Source organism: Anthonomus grandis, chromosome 11, assembly GCF_022605725.1.
Source record: "Anthonomus grandis grandis chromosome 11, icAntGran1.3, whole genome shotgun sequence".
Lineage (NCBI taxonomy): Eukaryota > Metazoa > Arthropoda > Insecta > Coleoptera > Curculionidae > Anthonomus > Anthonomus grandis.
The window spans coordinates 15,712,860-15,729,858 of record NC_065556.1 but is presented as its reverse complement, the minus strand read 5'-3'; the positions used below and the strand labels follow the sequence as shown (position 1 = coordinate 15,729,858).

The following is a 16,999-nucleotide window of genomic DNA, read 5'->3' as shown; positions in this document are numbered from 1 at the left end:
CTTAAAAGGCTAGGATGCTTATTTTCTTTCATATAACTGTTTTTGCCAGCTTCTTCTTTAATCTTACAAAAACCGCGTACAAATGCAAATACTCTGTCATTTCTCAATTCTGAGAAATGACAATGTCAATTGTCAATTCTCAACAATATTAGATAGTTGCAATGTCAACAAGAAAAAACCATGGCTTTTACCAAACAGTTAAGCAAAAACCTTTATTCGTAACTAAATATTCCACTTATTGTTCAGTCTAGTAGCCTTGAAAAATATTCAATTCCCAACTTTAAAACTTCATTTACATATCTTGCACACTAAGCAAAATGATGCTTTTTGTATCTCCCTTACAAAGACGTCGTCAGTATTCAGGGTGAACTTCGACATAAGATAACCTTGGAATTAAAAAAAGGTGAAATCTTATTTTTTTTCTTTCTTTTTTTTTAACATTTACTTACAATATATCGAAATGTGGAGGTCGAACGCATCCCCTTCTCCTTTCAAATTTTGTAGGATTCATTTTAGACTTTGTCCTTTATCGGCCTCCATTTCATGGCTCGTGACATCTGAAACAAAATAAATTAAATTAAACCTCATTAGCAGGGCAACGCGGCGTGCTTTTGAAAGGAATTATTAGACGAGTAGCGAAGGCATATTCAACATTCATCTAAATTACTAAAGTCTCGACCAGCTTTAAAGTTTCGAGAATTTACAACCTTTGGCATTAAAGTTGTGCAACTTTATGTCTACAGGATTCAGGTATCCTAACATTATGAAATATGGTACTTCTTAAGTGGTTCTTTAATAAATTGTTACTATGAAGTAAATTTCTTTGCTTTAATTTTGTATATATTTTTATATTATGCATCGATTTTCTTGTATTTTTTTAAGATGACGCAATACAGGGAAAACATTCACATTTATAGAATCTTTTTTGGTGTAAATAAAAGACGATTACATTCCAGTAAAACTGAATGTATAATTATGATTTTTTTTAAATTTTAAGAGCTTATATTGTAGCTACATCTTGTATATAAAATTATAATTTGTAGTGGTATTTATATATCTCTATAAAAAAAGTGCGCCACATATTTTTCTATTATGCCTCACAAAAAATACAAAGATAAATGAATACAAGGATATAAAATTTAGAATCATTGATATATTTTGTTATAATCCCTTATCTTCCTGAAGGTATACCAAATTTTTCTTACTTGTAAAATAATTTGTTTCTTTTCTCTTAGCTTCTTTATTTTGAAATAAGCAAGTTGACGCCTTTTTTCTGCTGATTAATGTGGTAAAAATTAAAAAATTAAACGTCGTGCTTTTAGGTTAATAAAAAAAACCCTCTTTTAATTACAAAACAAAGGTAAGAACACGGTCAAGTCACGGTCTCATCAAATCCATATAATTCTTTCAACTTTTGATGAGATCGTGATTTTGTGTTCTTACCTTTGTTTTGTTTTTGTTTGTTCTCTTAGAGAAAAATGGATAAGTTTCTACCTCTTTTAATTGTCTTATAGACGCTTTATCTTATACCGATCGGTAGCACTAATTCTTGCATTTTAAAGTCGAGATCAGGTTCTCACATTATTTGTGGTAATCGTACTGAGTGGATGATTAAGTAAAGTGTACAGGTGTATATTGTGTTAGGATCGAGGAAAGTGTACAAAGGCTTATAATAAATTATGAAAACGATAAGTGGCGATGTGGTCGCTGGTTCTAATCCAAGTATTTATTTTACTTGTGAATTCATCTTTGATGATACGAAATCTATAGCAAAGTATACATCCTGTAACAAGTTCTTTCATGAAAATGTTGATCTTAGAGGTATTTATATAAAACACATTGAAAATGTAACAAATAAGAGAATATCAATGAAACATTAGAATGGGTTTGTTGATCTGTTAACTCAAGTATGCAAAACTAATTTATTAAGTGAAAAGATTGATTTGCCATTAAAAGAAATTTATAAACTTAAGAAGAAAAAAAATGCTTTGAAATGTGGACATTAAAAAAAACTAAAGTTCAGTTAACTATGGGGACAAAATTGGGAAAAAATATTAAAAGAACGTTAAAGAAGAACGTTATTGAACGACAGAAAAGTAACAAAGGATCGAGTCATTTATGGGATTATAATAATTGCAGCATTATACGCTGTTATAAATATGGTCATGTTATAAAAATTTCACTGAAAAAGTTTGTTATCCTAAATTTAATGGCAAACATGATGTAAAGGATTTTATAGCGGATAAGCCTAAGGCCGGCTAGATCAACTGGATGCCTTTATTTTTAAATATAACACGACGTTTCGGTTGGTGTGTATCTCTCATCATTATCAAGTGTAAGCTGTTTACACTTAAATGATGTGTTATTCTTTACTGTTTATACTTGATAACGGTTGGAGATATAGACCAACCGAAACGTAGTAATAAACTTCAAAATAAAGGCATTGCAAGTTCGCAGATTTAGTTATTACTTACCTATCATGTCCACCACCTTCAAAACTAGTAAGCCTTCTGTTTACAAACAGATAGTAAATTCAAACTTGTTGGTAAACTTATTGGTTAATTTAGTACAATATATTAATTCGTTTTTAACCTATTGTTACCTAACGAAGAGTTTTAATTGCATCATGAATAGGCTATTCGGTTAAAAATGAGAAGAGTTTATTTCGTATTTTTTATGATATAATTATTTTTTTCTTCTTGTTAAATGTTGTTTGAATAAAAAAAATAGAGAGCAAAAGAAGATGTAAATTTTTTAGATGTAGGCGTTTTGTTATTTTGCAAGTTTCTAAATTTAGAGTACAATATTAAATAAAAAAACAGATGCAGCCACATGGAAAAAATAGCACTGAACAAACACCAATTATGTAAGACAAGTGTAGGAGTCTCTCATATGATACTCCCGTTAGGTTACGAAGAAATAATTTACTGTTTTTATTGTTTTTCAATTCACTGATTTTACTTTTGCTTTTTTCATGATGATTTTTTTATTTGATATTTTTATAGCATAAATAACCTCCTTACTGTTGTGGTTTTTTTTACAGTGGTTTCATGTACAACAAAACCTCCTGTTATTTTAAGAAAATTTTTCACATTAGAAAATTTATAGCCTTAAAAAAGGGCATTTCGCATCAATAAGTAGTATATGATATGTTTAATATATTTTAGAATAATAATGCATATACTTTCATTTAGTACCTGTGCTGTTTAATACTCTATGATTATAGGTAATTTGCTTGTTTACCTATTTGCATGAAAACGAATAAAAATATCAGTATTTTGCAAGAGTATTTTAATTGCAGTTTTGCTTCAGCAAAAATAATCTTCAGAAGATCTCAAAAGATGAGCCCCATACAATGAACTCACAAGAAAGCCGGTTATTGGCGTGTTCATGCATATATGTTGTTAACGTTAACTAGGTAATAGCTACAAAATATTTAATACTTGGATCAAATGACATCACGAGGACTATTTTCTCGGTGGAAATGGCAGCGCGCTAAAATTTGATACGCGATTTTGATGCTTCTCCAACAGGGTAGATTAAATTAATTTTTTTTCAATGTAAACATTAGGACCTATTTTAAAGTACTAAAATGACAAGTTTGACATTTTATTGGGTGTTATCTTACAAGGTTTTTATTTTTGTACACAAAAGTGTCCTATTGATCTGATTAGCATGCGATGCTAAAAAATGTGAAACATATCATTATTAAATTTTACATTTCCAAAGTACGTTAACATAGAACTTAGTTTTATTTTTCTCTTTTCGAGGTTAAAGATATTTTTGTAATTTTAGCACTCATAGGCTTGTATGTGGTATTTAACGAATATTATTAACTCTTGAGTAAGCCAGTGTGGTGGTATGTACTCAATGGCGAAGTAACGCTTATACAGACCGAAATACTGCAGTGTCTTTTAGATTAACCAGGATGTTGCTGTTTCTGGAAAAAACTGAAACGCTACATAATGTCGAAGTTAGCAATACCCCGTAGAGAATATATAAATATGCAATTTAATACAGCCATAATTTGATCTGTAAACCTATGTCACAAATTGTTTTATGATACTTTTTAGAGCATACTAATACTTACAAATTATGTACTGGTTTTTTTTGCTAGCCAGCACAATTATCTGACTAAAAACCAAATTCATTACATCATAAATTTTGATGTATATAATATAGCTCAGCAAGCAAGATCCTTTTTTATTTGATCCTTGATTGCTATTCATCTCATCGTAGGAACATTTGTCTAAATTTAGGAAATTAAAGGAAATTTAATTTCCTTAAGGATAAAATTTAAAACATTTAACTTAGACTTTTAGTAGAAAGGGACACCTTTTCCTTGGGGTATATCAGAACAGGTTGTAAATCAAATACAGCGACTACATAGTTGTCGAAAGATCTTCTATTATAACATTCTTCTATAAAATGAAGTCCAAACCAACAATCTCGCTTGTGAATTAAGTCAGAAGTTTCGATCTTCTAGTACCCGATCAGTTAATTTGGTAAAGTGTAAAACGAAACTAATGGCATCTGTCGGGGTCAACGTTGTTACGATCTTTCATTTAAATAACATGCTTCATTATTATTTGTTGTTACACTTTATCTATAAGGTGCAACCTTTTCAGTTATAACATTCTTCTATAAATGAAGCCATATGTATTGTATAGTTATGCGGCGCGAGTATTTATCATAGAATATAATTTCTATAAATTGTATTATGATTACCGTTCTATGTAATTATTAAGTTTTAGTATTTTTTGTTTATTCTCTATTATTGGAAATTTTGAATTTCGGTTTATGTATACCTATTATGTTAATAAAGAAGATATCACTGAAAGAATATAGTTGTGCAAATGAAATCATTTTTTGGGGCTAAATGCTCCTAATTATTCTTATGTTATTGATAAAAATCCCTGCTCTATTAATATTAATAAATCAGCCTCCTTATAGATAATTCCAAATAATAGTGATTTAAATGTTAGTATTTAATTGTTAAGCAATACACGCGGGATATATGTAAATGCTTGCATTAAACAAGAGTTTTAGTTATTTATTGTATTTAATCAAAAGTACTAATAAATTTATAATTATAATCATTACCATATTAAATTCAAAAATATGCTGAATTTTAAGTAATCAAATACTTCTCGATAAATAAAGTATATAACAAACTATACTTAAATTTCAAATTATTTTTTATGTTTATTTTAAAATAAAAAGTAGATATTATTTTTTACTTAGATTCTTGTATCGATCGCGTTTATAATATGTACAAAGTATATTGTTGCATTAGTTATATAAATCATATATAATAATAGTGCAGACTGCAGACATTTATGTACTTTGTCTAACTTATTACTTCATACTACGTATATAAAATGTTATTTTTTAATTCTTGATTTTTAAGAAAAAATAGATAGAATATCTTTTTTTTTAAGTAAAATTATTAAGAACTTTGATAATGAAATTTAATTTTGCTTTTTTTTCTACGCTTGTTTAAAGATTTTTATTATAAAAAATTCTACAAAATTTTATTAAAGCTTCTTTATATAGAACATACATGTATCTTACAATAAACAATTTATAAGTTGAAGCTTGATCCAGTTGTTAAGCATAAAAAATCGAGTCCAGTTAAATTAAAATAAAAATCAGAATGTTTATAATACTCTTTATGATACTAATATTTTCTCAATTTTTTCTGTTTTCCTATGAAAATTAGACGTCTCATAAGCTTTCGATAAAGTTTAAAAAAATCATAGATCTATCTTTATTATTAGTATTATAAAAATTATATTTTTATCTTTTTCTGACTTTTCTATAGAACTTATAGAGGACCTTAAATTTTAAATGACTAAATTTTTATATCTTAGTATTTTTAAATACATTTTATTTAATAATTTAATAAAGAAGAACGCATAACTTACTATTAAAATAAATTCTAGTAGTTCTTTTTTAAATTCTTTACATTTTCATAATAGTTTTATTATGAGTTTTATTATGTTATTATGTATGAAGATCGTACCAAATAAATTGTAACTTTAAATCCTGTTTTTGGCCTGCTGCGGGTTCTAAATTTACACAAGATTTACAAATAAACAAACAAAATTTTTAATACTTTTAACTTTAAACTATATAAGTATATTTAATAGGTCTTTAATTTTAATTTTCATTTAATTAAAAAACTAGTAAAAATTAGTAAAAGTTATGGAAATTGTATATTTTTATTTTTTTCTGGACTTCCTGTTTAAGACTTTCAGAAATGTCATCTTTTAGCAAAAAATTTGAAGATTTATGATAAAAAATATTATAAATAATATTATTTGGCTTTTGACAGCCCTTCAGATTATATTTACTCTATATTCAAAAGCTCTATAATGGCTGATAATTTATTAATTATGTTAATGGTGTCTTAATGCCTTTACAATATTATTGTACTTATTATAGCTAATGCTTTTTTTAAAATGTATTAACAGCTAATATAAATAAAATATTTTTTTCTTTATTAGAAATGGAAAAAAAAACAACCTTTATCACAATTACTATCTTCCTTATTTTTTTAAATTTCTCATTAAAAATGTGAAAATTTAATAAATATATCCTCTTGCTAAATACATCCCAAAATTTGACATATTTTTAAGAATATTTAAATATTCTTGCCAGTTTTAATTAGTAACAAAAAAATAACCAATAGTTTCTTTCTTGTTAATTTTTATAAAATAATTTTATTTTTTGTTCGAAGATAGCTTAATTAGGAAAAATTAGAGGAATTAAGAAAATTATCTATTAGTTTCTTTACATAAAAATAGCATGTTTCAAAAACATTAATTGTACATCACAATCCTTTAATATCTATATGATATGAAAAGCACGTTATAACTTCCTTCAGGCACGATCTAAATATTTCGGCACATTCCAAAAACTTTCTGAATTCCTGGAGAAATATTTATAGAGCTTATTTGCAATAGGTTTGTGTTATTTTTAGGGCTTTAAGGGTAACATTATCCAAATATCTAAAACCACTAGAATAAATTGTTTAGGATAGGAGTAGTATTATAATTAAATTAGATCAGTGGAATAAGCAAAGGAAGATTTTAGGAAAATGGCAACTACAACTATCGCTGATGAAGACTGTTTTTTAAAGTTTTATTACGTATTAGTAATTTTACTGTATGAGTCACATGAACTTAACAAGCTTATAAAAAGTTCGTTGAAATCAGCAAAAATAAACTGTAGGATTTTATTTAAGTATTTTTTTTCTACCATACCTTATAGATTTTATTTTTATTAATTGAAGTGTCAATAAAAATATTTATAAAAAAAATTATAGCTTTTTTTCTAATTTTATTAACTTGCAGCTTATTAAATAAGCAAATAGGAAACATTTTTATAAGTTGTTGCTGCAGACTCAAAGAAAGTTTTAACTTATTTTGAAAATTTAAAAAATAAAAAAAAATGGTTTTTTCAAAAATACTCGTTGTGCCCCAGTTTAGTATAACTAATTTAAGTATTTACTTGAGTTGCTTTTTTTACTTATTAATGCTAGTAGCCGATTTTACTGAATTTAAAGACAGCTCAAAATATCTTTAAAAAATCACTATTATAGAAATTTTAATTTTTTAATTATATTCTCATGAAACTTTTCATGTGATTTTAAAGTCAATCGACTTTTTACTTAAAAACAAGTTTTTATGACTGTTTTTATCACCGGTTTATACACCTGCAGATAACTTAATTATTTAGTTGGCAACTATTAAATTATTTAAGCTTGAAACCATATAGAAAGGCAAGAATCTTCTGGGTATCGGCTACTTCATCTGAATCGACTATATATCCACTTTAAACAGATAATTCATTAATCATAGTCTGGCAATTCGGAACCGTAACGGCAATTCTTGCCTTGAAACCTAATGGGGTCATCTTGTTTAATACAATTAAGGTAAGTTTCAACTGTTTGCTAAATTGATTTATTTTAAAATATTATCTGCTTTTATATTTAAAGATAAAATAAAAAAATATATATAAAAGTTCTGTAAAATGGAAATGCAAATTATTTCATAGTTTTTCTATTTATATGTATTATACTCCATATGGCCATAGTAAGATTTTTTAACGTTCTTCATTTTTTATGGATTTTTTATTGGATTTTTTATTGGATTTTTTTTGCCAAAAATATACTGAGTTATTTACTTCTCATCTAAATTTTTTAAAAAACCTACTTAAATAAATACTTCATTAATATTTAATGAATAAGAGTTTATTATGTCTTTTCAGAGAACTTAATGGAGTTTTAGAACATCAGGATCATTTTAATTATTTCCTTATTTAAGCTTTGAAATTTTACAAAATCTTAATGCAAAAGTAAAATAAATGTCATGATATTGAATCAACTTTTAATGATTAAAACAAAAAAGATCAAACGTAGATACGTAAAGTTCATTTAACTTTATCTTGGTCATATTCTCTATTTTCGTCTCAATCTTAAAAATCCGTTTAATAGGAATATTTCGCTTTTCTTTCCTTTTAAAATTTAAATTTAAAAAGAGCTTATAATATGCGCATATCCAAACTCGGCATGTTTTGTACATTTACGATCATATTATCAGAAGTTAGAATATTATCTTGCAATAAAAATTATTTCAAGTCAAATTTTACAAAATTCTTCATCCTGCATAAAAAAATTATACATACAATTTTTTTGTAAAATTTAGCTGTGTCATAAATTTTTATATAATCATTATATTAAATAATTTTACTTTAATTTTAGGAATGTAATTTTTTTATGTTTCAAGAAAATTTGTTAAAAACGCTTTTTTATATTTTCTGCGTTTTTTAATTTTTTTTCAAGTTTTCCAAAACTTTAAGAGATATCTACTATTGCGAAGAAATCGACAGAAATAATTTAGAATAAAATTATGTATACATTTAAATCCATTTAAAATTTGTATATTTTGTTTATCAAATCTCATGTAAATCCTTATTACAAACAGTTAGTTTAGTCTTTTGGTTCCGCAGTATTCATACAGTCAATACCTTCAGTATATTTTTTATGTTTAAGCTTATCATTAAGCCCTAAAAATAATATATTCCTTAGCAAGATTTTCCTAACAAAATTCATCGTGTACATTAAAATCATGAACACAAGAAAAATTATTACGCCTTGCGTGATTAAATTCTATTTCATCAATATCAAAAATAGTTTTATTTTTTAAATTTTCTGATATTAATTAACTTTGAGCTTGGTTTCATTAAGAAAATTGACCATCGTGTTCAATTCAATTATCGACAAAAATAAATGTAGGTTCATTTGAAATATTTACTCTTTGTATGATCAAATTTAATTTTTCTTAATAAATAGTTCTACGTCTCCTCTTTTGCAGTATTAACTTTCTGTTTTTAATAACAATAATAATAAAACAACTAATTACAAAACAGCTTTACCACTAACTAATATTCTTTTTATTTTATTCTTGGCATGTATTTCGTTAACGACGTTAGCATCTTCGGGAGAAAATTCAAACTTAACTAAACTATTATATTAAATGACCAAGCAAAAAATATTATGTACTTAAAAGCAAAAGAAACAATGTTATTACTTTAGACAAAGCAGAACATTTTAAACGAGTTAATGATCTTATGAAAAATAGCCCATATAAAAAGATTTCTAAGAACCCTTTATCAAAAATGATCCCACAAGTTAAGACAGTAATAAATGATTGCAAAAGCGTTGTTTTCTCTTCAGATACTTTCAAGTTACAGCTTCTGAACTTTGAAAATTAGCAATTTCAAAATTATATCGTTTAGCAAAAATCCATAAACCTGGCAATAAAATGAGAGTTATAGTCCGGGATCTAAAAAATTAATTGTTACGATTATGGTAAGAAGTATGTACATAGGGCAAACAAGAAAATTAATTAATGTTCGATTTAAAGAACATGTAGCTCATGCGAAATATGAAAGAGTTGGAAAGTCATGAGTTCGGATATGCCAAACTCCTTTTTAAAAAATACAAAATATATTTCGTACAAACCTAGCGTAGCTACAAATTCAACTGACTGATTAAAAATTAAAAATAGTGAATCTAATAGTTACATCCTTAGTATATAAAATAAAATAAAGACGTAAGGTATCACACCAAAGACTCCAACCATAGGACCAATAAAACTAATGTTCCAATAAATCAGCACTTAATAAAATTTTTACATTCGGGGTACCATCGTTAAATGACTTAAGATATTCTACAATATTAATTTTTTTAAATTAATTCGTTATAGATCTCTTATGACTAAAGAAACTATTTAGCGTGTATAATTAAGTTATGCACAAAATAAATGTATGGTACATTTAAATTATTACATTTTGTGTGATAAAATATTATTATTATTATTATAAGAAATTATCGCTCTTTGAACTCCCTAGTATTAGTTTGTAATTACATCGTTTTATTAGGGAAGTTGTTCATCGTGTACAACAATTGTACAATTATATACAACATACAATTATGTAAAAAAAACAAATAAAGATTATTTTAAAAAGTTTACACGTTGTAGTGGTTTGTAATTCTTATTGGCCAAAAAAATAGCTCTCTTAATATTGTAGTATAAATTATTAAGTGGTGTATAAATAAACCATAAAAAAAAAGATATTTCGTTAGCTCAGACTAGGCTTTCTATTGTAGAAGTTATACAAATAGCCCCTTAAAAATAAATTCCATAGAAATAATTCCTTCACATAAAATGCACTGATGAATATGTAAATAATGTAGACGAAGACAAGCTCATTGTCTACGCGTAGATAATGTATCAATATGAACAAAACCTCAGAGGTAGATAACACAAATAATTATAGTTTTATTTGGTTTAAAATAATTTATTCAAAAAAACCAAAAAATAATCTCTTAAAAATATAAAATCAGCCAACTTGTAATTTATAAATAATCCGGAATATTTTTAAAACAATTCACCTGCCTCAAGGATCTTCTCACCTTTTATTTTTAATCATAATAAATATGTAGAAGCTTTTTTGATTTGTCAAACGTTAATCTGCTGCATTTTCCGCCTGTATACCACCCCAGTTGGAAACACCTCGCTTCGATTTATGCAGGAGATGCTGAGATTCTTAGCAATCTCTACGCAAATTTTAATAGTAATAGACTGTTTTTCTATATTCTTTTAATTTTTTGTTAAATATAATTTTCATTACCAAATGAGCCTACGATTAGCCTTTATTATTCACTCCTTTTAGAAAAATAGGCTATAGCTACATAATTATTAAAAATTGTAAAAACTTTAAAATTAAATTGGTAAGTTAACAATTTTAGACATTCTAAAATTAAACTGTTTAATTTTTGAACGAATTAAATTTAGTTATTATTTTATTAGAAAAAATATTTTTTTATATTTCTTGAACATTTTATTCGCTTCCCGAGAAAAAACACGTCAATTGATTAACACTGATTTTTATTGCTGATTTGTTTAAATATTATTCTGACTTCAAAATTAAGACTTTTTAAATTTTACAGAAGACATTATCATAAATTTAAAATATATACCTCATAGGAAGACCTTGCTACATACATTTGTTCGTATGGCTGGAACCTTTAGCGTGACACTCAAATTACGAGGCAGTTTTAGCATCTTCGGGAGAAGACTAAAATTAAGACAAAAATAGTTCTAATCTTCTCCCAAAGATGCTAAACGTTAGCGAAACACGTGTCGAGAATAAAAAAAAGAGTTTTGGTTAGTGGTAAAACTGTCTGGTAATTTAAATACTATTTATAAAAAATAGTATAAGATATGATACAGCAACATGCATTATCCTTTTTTTTTTACAACAAAACTCAACATATTTTCCCAGAGTCATTCATTTTAGACACCTATATTACAGACCATTATCCTATAATGATTAATGTAACAAATCACATGCTAGATAAACCAAAACAAATAGAGGAGCCAAATAGCCAGAAAATGTTGACATTTAATATGAAGTAGATTATTAGATTCTAAAGGAAAAGTTTTTAAGGTTAATGCTGCTCTATGTTTTTAAGTCCTGTAAACAAGGCATTATTAGTTTAATATTATTATTATTATTAATATTACTCTAATATCTACCTTAAAAACAAACTGTGCCCCAGGAAAAGACAAAATACCCGTAAGACTAATAAAATCGTTTAATTTACATCTGGTTGCTCCTTTGACATATACCATAAATTTAATATTTAAAAGTGAAATAGTGCCACTTCATTTCAAACAAACCGTAATTGAACTAATTGAGGAATCACGCACAATACACAAGGTACAAAATTATTGCCCGATTAGCTTTATGAGTAACGTCAGAAACATTTTTTTAAAAGCTTTAAAGGAGAGACTAGTTAGACTCCTAAAATACTTTTATTTTTCTATATATATAAATACTTTACTGAGCCTGCTACTTGAGGGTAAAGCTATCTTCTGTGCGGATAGTACAGCCTTAATATTTAAAGGGAAAACATTGGAGCAAGTCAGGGGTTGCGTAAAATTGGGCTTTAAGAAAGTAAAAGAATGGTTGGCTAGTTTTAAACTATCTCTTAACATCCAAAAAACACAGTAGGTTGCCTTCGCTCCAAAACATTAATTGACCAATTTTCAATGCCATAAACATAAATGATACAGATGTTATTCACTCAGGTAATGAAATTAGGTACCTTGGTAATATGATAGACCAATATATTGTTAAATGGGCAACCGATATTAATAATGTTGTAAAATTAAAAAGACGATTTATAAATTCTATATTACTCGTATAAGAGAGATACTAAATACCAATCTTATTTTTTTATATAAATCCTTGGTGGAATCTTTGTTTGTTTTAATAATATGCTATAGTGGCGTGGACTGAAACCTAGAATAGTTTATTACGACGACCTTTTCAAATTGTGCAAAACTACATTCTAACAGTTATTTATAAAAAAAAGAAATTAAAAAGCCATAATAGCTTGTATGATGCATAATTTTAATGTATATGACGAATATATTTCTTGGCAATTGAAAAGATATCTTTTCAAGGTTTACCATGAAAAAAATATTATTGTGGGTCAACTGTCTGGTGACTTAACCCTAAACTGATTAAACACGTTAACTAGGTTTAATAGTTGTGGAGTTTTAAATAACACTCTGCTTTTGTTAAGAAAGTCATGCAATTTAGTAAGATAGAATGCTATTTCATCTATTTTTTCTTCTCCTTTAAGAAAAAAGAATAACGTTAATACATTAATTATATTTTTAATGTTTAAGCTTATATTATAAAGCACTAAAAATAGGCTGGAAGAGTATTTTTCTAATAACAATTTATAGGGCTATTTGTTTTTTGTGCGAATAAAAGAGTTTAAGAACGTATAATCGAATTATGCACAAAGGTATGTTTATTTTATACCCAAACCTTCATCTAAGTAAAATTCAAGGAAAAAAATCACAAAATTCCAAATGTTCACGTCATTAGTTTCTTATTTTCTAAAAAAAAAATATTTTTTTATATTAATTTTAATTATGATATTTTCAGATATGGACTTTTGGTTTTAATGACTAAATACAATTTTATAATTATTAAAAATGTTTTGCTATTGTAATTCTCCTTTTTAGTATTCCAATTACCATTATTTTCCTGGAGAATTGTTAATCATATACAATTAAATTATGCACAAGAAAAATTTATATCAATTCAAAATTATTACACTTTGCACGGTTTAATTCTATTTTATTATTTAATCTTATTTTAGCTAAAATCGGCTTTTTTATTCTTGCAGTAATATTTAATTTTTTAATATTTAAATCATAATTAGACAGACAGTTAATCAGCTCTGACTATAGTTTATACGTTAGAAGTTATATTAATGGGCCCTACTAATATTCCATAACAATATTTCTTTAAAATAGCATCTTAAAAAAATGTAGGATTTTGCCTAAGAGTTTCTTTATCCTTCCCATTAAAAATATGCACAAAACTAAATGTATGTCTATTTTAAATAAATAAACTGAGGTAGTTAAATTAAACTTCGTCGTTATTAGAAATACTTGCGGCCTTAAACTTCTGCAGTATTAATTGATATATTTAATCTTCTATACAAAGGCCTAATTTTTCCACAGAAATGACATTAAATATAGAAAATAAATGTACTCTTTGTATAACTTTTTACACTTTGTATAATAAATTATATTTCAGTATTATTGGAAATAGTTTATTTATTCTGAAATATATAATAATCTGTAGGATCATCCATGGAAAGTTTGGCGCCTACCTATTTCACCATGTGAAATATCACAGGTTTTTTTAAAACAGATTTCTGTAAGTAGCATTTTATTTATTTATTTTGCCTTTTTCTTCATCCAGAAATGCAATAATTTTATAACTTGAACTTAAAAGTATAAAAAAGTCTAAAGCAATTTTAGCCTGTTTTTTATTTATCAAATATATTGGCAAAAACTCAATTTGCATGGAAAGACTCCATTGAACTATAACAAAAAATTGCAAATTTATTGCTTAAATTTTCTACGTTTTCCAATACTATCTGCCTCGTATTGAAATTTCTTAGAGCGGATCGGGATCCCAGTTTTCGCAGCTATTTTATAAAAGTACATTAATAATTAAGACGACGAGATGCGTTGTCGCTATTTGGAAAAGGATGCACGGTTATTAGTCTGTATAACTAGATAAAAAGTCCAAATTTGAAAAAAGCAGCACCATCGGAAAAATGTTTTAAATACTAGCGATAGAGAAATACCGCGGAGTTAAGCTTGAATCTATGATTAAAAAATCAACTTTTATTATTCATTGCTTTAGAAAAGGAGCCCGTAGCTGCATGAATATTAAAAATGATAAACACTTTAAAATTAATGTTGCATGTTAATAAAATTTAGGCATCTTTATTTAAACGATTCAATTTTTTACCGAATAAAATTTCTTTAATATTTAAGTTTGGGATCTGTTACATACTTGCTTAAAGTACTAACTTTTTATAAAAAAATTTGCTTTATTTCTATTTCTTCGATATTTTATTGCTTGTTTTCGTATGACTTTCAAATTTTGCGTAAAAGAAAACTAAGAAAATTCATATTTTTTTAAAAATTGGTAGGCATGATAGACCAACTGATTAGCAATTAAAAAAATGAATAAATGTCCTAATATTACTTTAAATAAAAATATTAAAAATAATTTGAAAGCCAAACTTCAAAAGCCATGCAGGAAACAGAGAATATCATTAAAAAACCACACGTCAAAAACTCACCATTTTAATTATGTCAAATTACTATAGAAACTCTCGTCACTTCCCGTATTACTCTATTCATTGAAACTTTAGCCCCGACAACATCGCGTCGCGACGCCGGCTGAACGGAGACTGCGGCGTCCCGATGCAATGCCGACGCCGCTACTCTACACTCGGATGAATGAGAATGTGTAGCGTGTAGGCGATAGTACAAAAAGTCCCTGGAATCAGGGCGTGGGTAGAGGAGGGATGTTGTTTTACCATTAATACCGGCAGATTTGTATTATATGACATTGTTTAAGCGTGTTCAAATATCAATATTTATTTTCTGGACCGTTGGGGATATTAGCAGATTAATTATAGATGCATAATGGTTTGGTTAAAATACTAATTATGTGTAAAGATGATTTTTTTATGTAAATAAATAAAAGAGTGGGCTGCTCAGAAAAAAGGTACTTACTAGAAACATTTTTAACTTAACTTTAAACAGAATTCTTTTACTTTTTATAGGATTTGTACTTATCAAATAACTTTAATAATACTTGGGTCAGCTAGAAAAAAAACTTTTATAATATTAGTCCTATGGTTGGAACCCTTGGTGTGACACTCAAATCACAAAACAACTTTACCAATAACCAAAACTCTTTATTTTATTATCGGGACGTATTTCACTAACGATGTTAACATCTTCGGAACAACATTAAAACTTAATGCTTAACTTAAAATTAATTAACAATTTTAATCTTCACACGAAGATGGTAACAGCATTAGCGAAATATGTGCCGATAATAAAATAAAGAGTTTCGGTTCGTGGTAAAACTGTTTTGTGATTTAATGATACTGTTCTCTAACTTGTAAACTTGTATTATTGATTTGCCCATTTGAAGTGTTCCATGTATTGCTTAAGTGTATCCCAGACAGCACAAATGGGTCCTATGGAAATCCAAAGGTTTCCTCTTTTTGGAAATATAAAGGTCTAATGAACATCCATTAATTTTTTTCCATAAATTCAATGGATGACCACAGGATGATATAAATGTCACAAAAGTAGTCGGCCACTGAATGGAAAAATGTCTAATAAACAAACAATTGGTTAATGCAAAGGGATATATATAAAAAAGTTCAATGGACTTTTAGATAAAGTCGTTCAATGGATAAAGCAAACTTTGTCTCATACATGTAATAAAAGGTATTCAAAAAAAAAAATATTTTAAATATCTAAATAATTATAAAACACAAAATGCATGAAGATACCTCACATATCACAGAGAATTAAAAAAATCCTAAAAGCATCTTATTTAAGACTTTAATAACTTAAAGACAATTTTTGCAATAAAATACATTTTTAACGTTTCAAAAAAGATATTTATTTCAATATTGCAAGTGTTACTGTTAAAAAAAACATATGACAAACATGAGTTTCGTAACTTTGATAAATATACTTTACCCACATTATAATTTAAGAAATATCAACAGAAAACAATTAAAAAATACTATTTGTAACATAAATAAAAGTTTCTTTAACAAAATTATGTTTTTAAGTTTTAAAACAAAAGCTTAAGCTTCCAGATGTTTAATAAAAAGACCTGTATATAGTTTTCAGCTTTTCCTATATACAAATTTTCAGAGCTTCTAAACAGGTACTTTTCTGCATTTAAAACAACTTAAATTTAGAAAAGTGACTCTTTATAATCATTTTCAATTAGCAATTTATAACTAAGCTTTACTTTAAAATTTATTCATTGGAACTAATTAATTTTG

General features: G+C 26.6%; 1 protein-coding gene across 1 annotated transcript in view; it reads right to left on the bottom strand.

Moving 5' to 3' along the window:
* The window catches only part of LOC126742261 (heparan sulfate glucosamine 3-O-sulfotransferase 1), a 95,018-nt gene extending 79,617 nt beyond the window's left edge, over positions 1-15,401 (bottom strand). Inside the window, exons 1-2 of the mRNA XM_050448891.1 lie at positions 15,260-15,401; positions 450-557 (exon numbers count right to left, since the gene is read on the bottom strand). Coding sequence (XP_050304848.1) covers positions 450-511 — 62 coding nt within the window. The 5' untranslated portion in view covers positions 512-557; positions 15,260-15,401. The remainder of the gene's footprint in view (positions 1-449; positions 558-15,259) is intronic.
* Positions 15,402-16,999: the final 1,598 nt, after the last annotated feature.